The sequence below is a fragment of the Quercus lobata genome, chromosome 10 (assembly GCF_001633185.2).
Source record: "Quercus lobata isolate SW786 chromosome 10, ValleyOak3.0 Primary Assembly, whole genome shotgun sequence".
Taxonomy (NCBI): domain Eukaryota; kingdom Viridiplantae; phylum Streptophyta; class Magnoliopsida; order Fagales; family Fagaceae; genus Quercus; species Quercus lobata.
The window spans coordinates 46,458,534-46,468,824 of record NC_044913.1 but is presented as its reverse complement, the minus strand read 5'-3'; the positions used below and the strand labels follow the sequence as shown (position 1 = coordinate 46,468,824).

The window sequence follows — 10,291 nt, the reverse complement described above, 5'->3', positions numbered from 1 at the left end:
TTCATTGATTTAAGAGCATTCCAAATTTCCCCATTCGAAGGTAAATTTTCCATTGAGGGGCAATAGGGCAAAACACTTGTTCGGATTTATACAACTTCTTAAAACTTGTACTAAAAATTTCCTTAACTTCCTCAATATTATGGCACCATTCTCCCTCATTATTTTGAATACTGGTAATTTTATTCTTACTTTTTCTGTGGAGCGTGGATATGTGAAAAGAAGAAGTATTCCTCTCCCCCAAAATGATCCAATTAGTTCTGGACTTCATAGCCCACAGCTCCTCTTCTAACTGGATGATTGAGTTATACTCTTCAGTCAACTGCTCTTGTAAATTAATCAAAAAACGATTTGGACAGATAGCTAAGGCTTTTTGAGTACCTAATAACCTGGCCAAAATTTTCCTTTTTCTTACAAAAACATTCCCAAACACTTCCTTGTTCCATCTTTAAGCTTTGGTCGAGAAATTGGTAATTGCCTCAACTAAATTCTCCTCCCTACCAGCCTAAGCATCCCTCACTACAGTCGGAAAGTCACTGTGGCTCAACCAAATTGTCTGAAATCTAAAAGGCCTGTCGGTAGTGGACCCCAAATTTGGATTCAAATTAAGCAGTAAAGGGCAATGATCAGAATTAACCCTAGCTAGGTAGGTGACATTAGCTTCTGGATATAATTCTTTCCAACCCGGATTTACCCAGCATCTGTCAAGTCTACATTGAATTAAGTTACCTAATTCCCTTTTATTTGTCCAAGTATATTTTGGGCCTGAAAACCCAAGGTCCATCATGTTACAATCATCCATACATTCCTTAATAGCCCTAACCCTTCTCTGGCAGATTGGATTCCTCCCATACTTCTCATCCTCAGACAAAACTTCATTAAAGTCCCCCATAAGGGCCCAAGGCAAATCATGCATGTTAGCTAGCATCCTAAGATTATTCCAAACAATGCATCTTTCCTCAAAACGAGGACTGACATAAATAGTGCTAATTAACCAGCTAAGAGATTGAGATCTTACCCAGATCAAGGCATGAATCTCCTGCTCTGTAGCTGCTAGGACATCCACATTCACCAAATCTGAACGCCAAAGCAACCATATTCCTCTAGCAAATCCAATTGTATCAGACACCGCATGCCCATCAAAAGGAAGGGTCTCAATGATCTTATCTGCTCTAGCACCACTCATCCTGGTTTTAGTGATCACCGTAAGAATTGGTGAATGCCATTCCACCAAATCCATAACCGTCTTTCTGAATTGGGGCTTCATAGCACCCCTACAGTTCCAAATCAGTAAATTCATCATTTTATATGGAGTAGAGAAAGCATCACCATGAGACAAAGAAGAAGAAACTTCATTGTCTCTCAACCTCCATACCTCCAACATCTCTTTCCTCAACTCCCAAATCCCCCGGATTAGAGTCACTGAATGCATGATTATCCCCAAGTCCCCTTGTGTTGCCTTGGCTATGATCGTGCCGCTTATTTTGGGCTCTGCAAATTGGATCATTTTCACCCTGTGAAGGTTGCCCATCAACGAGCATTCCACCAGGTTGGTGACCAATTTCTTCCTTTCTGAAATCACTGACTCCGTCCACATCGCTTCTGCTTCCGATAGAGATTTTTCCGAGTTCTGCATGACGGATCTTATTGCTGATGGCCCTGAGTTTGTCATCGGAGGAACCGAAATTGGAGGCCGATCCGTCAAAAATCTCCACCATGGATTTGGCGTTGTGATCCACGCCTCGTCCTTCATAGGCAGGTAACCCAACTGCTTGCTTTTCTCCATTAAAGGAAATAGGTTCTTCCAAGCCACCATCAAATCGGTTTCGAACCAGCCCCACACCTCTGTTGGGTCTTGTTTTATCCATCGTATTGTTTTGTCGTCCACCGGAATAACCTTTCCCTTGTAGAAAATCCCCCAATTCTCCCTGCCTTCCATCACAGCTGCTAGAATGCTCAGAGACTGTGTTTACCTTTCTCATTGGAATGATATTATCCTTAGGGGTCACTTTTGGGTTAAATGAGCCTGAAAAACAAAGTGGGCCTTGCTCTGCATCAGACTCAAACACAAAAATCCCATTTTTACTGCTCGGGCCCACCTCTTTGGGTTGTAAACCAACTGAATTAGTTGCTTTCTGGTTTGTTTTGGCGCGCACGCCCTTACTTTTAGCTCCCTTACCAATTTTTGGCTGACTGTGACTAGATGTAGTCATCATGGTGGTCTCTCTCTGTGACACGATGGGTTGCGTTTGCAGAGACTTTCTTTTTCCATCTCTTCTGCTCAGACTTGCTACACTACGCTCGACAGTTGTGGCTACGGATGTTTGCGTCAGCTGTATACTCGCCGTTTGACTCATTTCTTGATCACGCTGTAATGGTCTTGTTCTGTTGTTCACTTTCCTCCTATTAACAACCATCCATTCACCGTATTCCTGCTGTGATTTTTCCTTCTCCTTCAACCCTTCCGCCCCTTAAGCATTTTGCATACCGATTTGTTCATCACTTCTATCCGTACTCTTCTCCTTGGGCTGCTCTCTTATGGTGTACGGACACGTTTCAACTTTGTGGCCAATCTTTCCACATGAGAAACAGAGGGTACTGCTCAAGCTTGCCAAGATAAAGCTTCCTTACCAACGGCTTGTCCAAGTTAACTTGGATACATAATCTAGCAAACCTGCCTCTTTCCCCATTTGCTATATGAGAATCAATCCTCAGGACCGGGCCAATAGCTTTCCCAATCTTCAGGAGTGCATTAGGTTCATAAAATTCAATGGGCAACTCTAGTAGCCTTATCCATACTACTACCAAAGAAAGAGTTGCTGTGGAAGCCTTAAACTCTGGTTCCCATTGTCTAATAGCAAGAAAATGCTGACTAATGAACCAGGGACTCCCCATAAGAATAGAATCCACATCTTCATCTAATTCAAATTTCACTAGGAAATAGTCATACCCCAAATCTATGCAGTCCATACCACCACATGGATTCCACATCTTTCGCACCCTCTCAACGAGGAATGAGAACACCATTCTCCTCCCAAAGGTTTTGATGATGAGAGCTTTTTGCCATGGTGCTCTCATGTGAACCTTCTCTTCTTTGGTAAAGCCAATTCTAAGGCTACCATCCTGATCATTTTCCTCTTCAATGTCAAACTCCAAATCCTCTTGCATTGAACTTTCAAGGCCAAATGCTTGTGCAAATGCACCAGGAATTGCACCCATCAGCTTATCCTTATAACTCCCCATTTTGATCCCCGTTCCTTTCTCATTCGTCTCTTGAGAGCGATGGCTTTCCTTGAACTTTTTTGTGCTGCGAGCTAAGGCATCTTCTTCTTCTTCTGAGCGCTTCAGTCTTTCTCTCTCCATCCAATCCCTTTCAAAATGAGAAGAAAGAAGACTAAGTATGAATGTTAAATATTTGAATTCTTTTATAATTAATTAAAATTTTTTTTTATTGAAACAACCTGAAAAACAGCAATATAAAAGAACTCACAGGCTATCAATTGCCAAGTACAGCTTCCAATATTTGAAAATTTTTAGATTTAGATTGATTTTGGTACTAATTTGATCAAGTTATTCAGCCACTAGTCCCAAATTTCATGCCATAATAGATAAATTATTTACTCAAACTACAAGAAAGCGAAATCTCATATGATGACAAAGATTATAGGAAGAAGCATCTTAATTGTAATAAGTTACTAAAAGTCTAATTTTTTTTTTTTTAAAATCAAATATTAAATTATGAAGTTAGATTTGTCTTAAAAACCAACATCATCTGCTGACCACCGTTTGGGTTATTGACTTCCAAACATTTGGCACCAAATTACAAATAAATCCAAATACTTAAATGATCAAAACACCATCTTACTAGAAGCTTAAAAAAGAAATTGAAAATTAAACCCTCCCCAAAAAAGTTCATGTGCAACCATCCCAATCAGTATAATAAAATTGATCTAATTCTAATTACAATCTACGTAATTTTGATGATACCACAGCTACCTCTATTATTAATTATTATAATGGTTCCGATTTCTATAAGGCTTGGACAAAAAGAGCTTGAAATGTAAAGATTATCTGACTTTTCTATTCTTTAACAGCTTATATATATTACCATTAATGTTTTTTTTTTTTTTTTTTTAAAGAAACATATTACCATTCATGTTTGTTGAGGAAGACAACACTTTCGGAGACTTTGATTGAATGATTAATATAATATGGAAAAAGTTAATAAATACCTTAAAAACATTGGTTTAGGAAATATTTTTAGAGGCTTTATATGAGAAAAGAAAAAAAAAACAATTGATTTTTTTTATTGCATTTTTATATTTTTCATGAAAGTGGTATCAAAACTTTTTTAAATAGTCCTTTAACAAATGCTCTAAGGCACCTGTTAATAGTACCCTTATATGTAAGAGTATCAACTGACCAAAAAAAAACCCTTAACTATAGGTTTGGACTTAATTATATTAAATTAATCATGCACTCTTATTGTTAGGTTCTAAAAGTTTAGAACAATTGGCAAATCATGAACACAAACTTATCTAGATATAGATCCTAGAGTCTATAGGTATTATTAGACAATACTCAAGGTGATTCAAGTCAAGATTCAAGAACAAGTAAGCTGCAGAAAGAAGATCTTAGAATTTGCCTGGTTCGACCGATCGAGAGTTGTATCTGTAGAATTTTAATTAAGCTCAAACAACAGTTCCAGCTCAAAAAGGATTAGGGTTTTAGATCTACTTCTCCTAATAAGAAACCATAAACACATTTTTATAAGGTTTTTAGAGAGAAAAGAGTGTGCATTTTTTGTATCTAGGGTTTTATACCCAAAAAGCTCTCATATCTTCTATCGGTGTTATCCCTTGAAGAATCTCAAAATCCGAGATCTAAACCTCCAAAGGTGGTATTGGAGTCACAAACAGGAGAGTTTGCGTTTTTTATCACAAGTGTGGGTGCTTGTGTTGCAAAGGCCTAATAGAAAAGGAGTTCGTGGATTCAGAGCTTGCACGTAGTTGTGTCAGTAAGTTCTACATGTGGTAGCAATAGAATGTTAGTGGTCTAAGTCTTATTGTAAACTTCGATTCTCTATAGTGGATTTGCTTTTTACCTTAAGATTAGCTAGGTTAAATCCTCCTCAAGTTTTTTACCTGTTTGGTTTTCCTTGGTGATCATATCATTGTGTTTTTTATTTTCCGCTGCTTTACATGATATGACTTTATTGTTTTATCCTATATCTGAATAATAAACCTTAGTATTCACTTAGTTAATTAATTAGGTTAAACAATCTAGTTTACAAGGGTCTAAAACCTAACTTATTATTATTATTTATAGTTTTAAAAAACAGAACGGTAAAAAAACCGAGAAAGGACCTGATTCCTGATTTTTTTTGGTTCTTGACCGGTTTTTTACTAGACCGATTCTAAGTTGAATTGACTAGTTCAGTCCTGTTTTTAAAAACAATGTTATTATTTGATGTAAAATTTCACCACATAACTAACTACATTACTCCTCCATAAATATTTCAAACAATATTGCTATCAGCAATCGCAATTGCATTTGAAACCCCAACCAATATATCTGAACAATATTCCAACAACCTTTCATTAAGTGGAGCAACTGATTTGGGGCCCTTCCATCACAATTATTAATGGCCCAAGAATTATGTGCATATTTGTTTGTAATTCACCAAGAAACGTTCCTAATCTAAGATACAAAGTACAACCCCACTCAACTTTTGTTAGGAATTGTTATCAGAAAATAATTAACATAGTGTCTGGACCCAATAGGGAATCCCGAGCCCCAAGTGCTGGGTAGGTGGCCTCTTTTGTCTTCTTTTGTAGGGTGGCTTCTTTTCTAAGGTTCATTCCGAGCCCCAAGTGCTGGGTAGGTGGCCTCTTCTGTCTTCTTTTGTAGGGTGGCTTCTTTTCTAAGGTTCATTTCAATTTTTAGCTAAATAAGTGTAGAGAGTAGAGACATAGGAAAAAATCACAAGGTGATAAATTATAATGGTCCGGTTAATGAATAGGTTTAGATATTTGTTAATAAAATATTTTCGAAAACTTTCAATTCCACTTTTATGAGAAAGGTCATGTTAACGGATATCTTAAAGCATTTGTTAATAAATTATTTTATGAAGGTTTTGAAACCACTTTTATATTATAAGAAATATAAAAAATGTTAAAAAAAATCAATTGCTTTTTTTTCTCATAATTTTTTTTAAAAAATAGTTCTTAAATCAATACTCTTACTGCATCTTTAACTTTTCTTTTCTGAAGAATATAAAAAGCTATCAAAAAATCAATTATTTTTTATTCTCATAAAAAATTTCTTGAAGTATTTTTCTAAACACATACCCTAACAAAATCTAATTATTATTATTAAGTAAAAAAATGATATTAGATTGTTAGTAGTGAATCTAAATGAGAACTAATAAAAAAACCTTATCAACTCAATTGTTTTAAGGCGGTAAGATTAATCTTTTTATGTTGTAGTGAATGAACCAAACCTCCTAAAGTTTTTTGTCTGTAAACCCTGTTGTTTTCTTTGTGTATCAAAGTATAATCGCGTGTTTCTTGCAACGACTTGCAATAAAGTCACATCAAACTTTAGTGCCGTGCTCAAACGATATATTATTGTCCTTGATATTTAGATATTAATTCCACATTGCTTAAAAGAGTGTGTTGTGTGTAGTATAACTTACTCTACCCTCCCTTAAAAGTTACTATAGCTTTTAAGTGGAGTTGTAGTGTGTCTCTGTATTAGAACCCATTTTTCTCTTCCTTGTGTGTGTGTTTTTTTCTTAAAAAAAAATTAATTACTACTATATTTTTATTGCATGATATGTCTCTAAGTGAAAGAAACTTGAAGTGGGTTCAAGCTCAGCTCATTGGGAACCTTTAACAAATGGAAGAGTATTTTTTGTAACATGACATTAAAGTAAAAAAAAAAAAAAAAAAAAAAAAAAGATTCTTGACTCTTTTTTTGGGCCAAAAACAATAGTAAATGACACCACCAGCCACGGCATTGAAAAAAAAAATCATATATCTCAATTTTAAAGGTAAGGATTTGGTCCAATGTCCAGTTGCACTAGATCCATCTGGATGATACCATATGTCCACTATTGGACATGTGTTATCATTTTAATGGGTCTAATGCAACTGGACACTAAACCAAACACAAGTTCCAATTTTAAGAGATTAGTAATAAATTACCAATTATTTTAAAAGTTTAAACTGTTAGAAAATAATATATTTAATTATTTAATTATTTAATTAATATTCCAATAATTAGTCTCTTAGAGTGCGTTTGGGAAGCGCGTTTTGCGCTTCCCAGACGCGTTTGCGTTTCTGCATTCCTTTTTTTTTTTTTTTCTTTTCTTTAGCCGAAAAGCTTGAATTTTCAACTGATTTTCAGCCACCTGTGGGTCTGTGTACTGTTCACGGACCCACAAATTTCACTTTTTAACAACTTTTTCATTAAAAATGGGACCCACGATACTATTTACACATTTAAAAATTATTTTGCTACAGTGTTTTTTAGTTTTCAGTTTTCAGCTGTATCCAAACGGACCCTTAATTTCTCAAAAAAAAAAAAAATCTAGTAGTTTCCACACCTTATGAGATCCATGAGTGCAGTTCAAATCTTCTAAACAACACCTTGAAACTATTTCAAAGAATTCTTCCATATAATAACTTTGTGGGAGACAAAGGACTACACACAAACACATTAAGGATCACTATTAAGGCTTTGTAAAACAAAATTGTCTTTGCAAATCTTATTGAACAATAATTGAGGCATATGAAACTCATCACCTTGCTCTAATCTTTGTCAATGGCTTCAAAAACCAGTGATAAGAGATTTTGGCATTGGTCAAATATAAAAAGGGGTACATGTCAACATATTCCAATGTTTATTAAACGTTTCTCTCAATGGCGACGCATGTGAAATAAAGCCAAAACCAATTATCCCCATATGAATAATATGTTAAAAAGTAAAAACATTCATTGCAAGGTGTACATGTTTCTCCTAATAGCTACAACACGGCAAATAAAGCCAAAAATCAATTATTCAATGGATAAGATTTACAATCACAAAGATAAATGCAACTTTGGAGTACAATATTCAATGGATAGGTTTATTTTACACAAATTTGGAGTACAAAATAGCCGCCATCATATCATATTAGGTTCGTTTCATAGTCTCACCCATACATGTCTGTTGTCCATATTCATGCCAAGGCCTATCATGCTGCAATCATCATATAACTCTAATAATACTGCTAGTGTATACTTCTAGGTATAATAATAACATGGGTTAGGTTCAAGTTTACTTTTGATGAGGATTTTATATTATTATTTTCTTGTTTTAAATACTATGACTGCTAACTAGTAGAGTTAAATAAAATCATAAACTTGTGAATTAAATAATAAATAAAAATTTAATATGCCAAATAACCAAAAATGAACTATGTACTACGCCCAAAATCTTGCAATTAGAATAACTCTAATAATAATAATGGGATTAACTTCAAGTTATACTATTGAATAAATTTTTTTTAGATGTGGATATTACTAGATTTCATTGTGTCCTCATATCCTCCATTTTACAAAATATCAAGAATTGTAGAGCTAGATTAGAAACTACTGTTTCTTTAAAATATTCACCATTCCAGATCTTTTTAATTAGACTAAAAAAACATAAAATATATAGATTAAATAATAAATAGATTCTAAAAAAACTTGGTGTGGAAGTTCGAATCAGAGACTTAGGGTCTGTTTGATACATGTGTTTAAACAACAGTTTTCAGTTTTTTTGAAAATTCGTATAAGTGAAAAAGTGTATGAAAATACATGTAATATTGTTTAAAAACTGAAAACATATGTTTGAACTTGCATACCAAACAAGGCCTTAACGTCTAAACCATCCAGCATGAAAAGAACCAATATGATCCATTGATCCGAATACTAGTGCTAAATAAAAAAGGAGGCCTATGTGATCATCTCTGCTATGAGCCTATGGCGTTGGCCCATTAAATAAGACATTTTTTCAAGTGGTAAATCATCCTTTTAATGATTTTAAAAATTATAATTTCCACAACTTTGTCCAAAATCATAAATAGTAATATGGAAATAAGAAATAGTTTTCTTGCAAAAATTGATTTAAAAATAATAGAATTTATTTATTTTAATGGAAAGATAATTATAAAACCATGGGCATTTTGGAAAAACTTCTAGATTATGCTACATACTCAGTTCACAATCTCATACCAACAACCAAAGAATAAAAGCTCGGTTATGCAATTTACCTTAATGATTTTTTTTTTAACCAACACAAAACCTATATATTTTACAATTATATGATTTTTTTTTTTTAATTTGATAAAATATTTGAGCATGCCAAACATGTGACCTAGTAAACCGAAAAAAGAAGACACCCTATATATAATTTTACATTAATATTTTTTTTTCTTCTCCTCCTTACTCTTAATTTTGAAGAAAAATAATACTTAATAGTATAAGAAAGAGAGAAAGAGAGCAAAATTATTTGATAGCATATAAAAAAATAAAATAGAAAACCAAAAATTTCAACAGAAAAAGCAAAGTGCTAAAGGACTTTAAAAGATTGACTGAATTGGAGAAATTATTGTATGGATAGAAGCTTATACTATTTACGTTCAAATGGGAAAATACTGTGTATCTAAAACGTTCTCACAATAGAGAGTTTATGAAACTACATACACTAGCCAAAAGGCTCTGTATGCCATATTGGTGGTTTATACATATATTTTTATATTTTTTTCTTGATTTACATATTCTTTCTTTTGGGGTGAGACTTGTTGCTCTTCAAGAATTCTAGTTTGTTTTCTTACCTAGCACCTTCATATTGTCTTTGCCTAATTTTGAGTACAACTTCAACGACTACAGTTTACAATATTGTATATGGATTTATATTTCTTTAGTTCCTAATTCATTAAACTAAGTGAGAAATATTATATAAAAATGTCATAATCTATGAGAATAATTGTTTAATTCTAGGCCCATATTTGGGATGAGTTTAATCTAGGTGGCTTAGATCTAGAAAATGCATTGTATCATTTACTTATACCTATATTTTCATGCATGTGTGCATTCATGTCCAAAGAAAGAGAGGTAGTACTTACGAAATCTATAAGCGTATCTTGGAATTGCTTTCGTAACATTCTACTAAACAAAGACCACGAAGATAGGCATGTATTTTTTTTCTTTTTCGCTGCAATGACTTTTGCACTTTTTAACAATTTCATGATCTGGGTCCCTTG

At 33.9% G+C, this 10,291-nt stretch overlaps 2 protein-coding genes across 2 annotated transcripts; both read right to left on the bottom strand.

Moving 5' to 3' along the window:
• Nucleotides 1-502: 502 nt before the first annotated feature.
• Nucleotides 503-1,237, bottom strand: LOC115964843. Its single transcript, XM_031084080.1, has one exon. It carries the CDS (start codon nucleotides 1,235-1,237, stop codon nucleotides 503-505), a length of 735 nt encoding a protein of 244 aa, XP_030939940.1.
• Nucleotides 1,238-2,553: 1,316 nt separating this feature from the next.
• Nucleotides 2,554-3,360, bottom strand: LOC115964842. Its single transcript, XM_031084079.1, has one exon. The coding sequence runs from the start codon at nucleotides 3,358-3,360 to the stop codon at nucleotides 2,554-2,556; it is 807 nt and encodes a 268-aa protein (XP_030939939.1).
• Nucleotides 3,361-10,291: the final 6,931 nt, after the last annotated feature.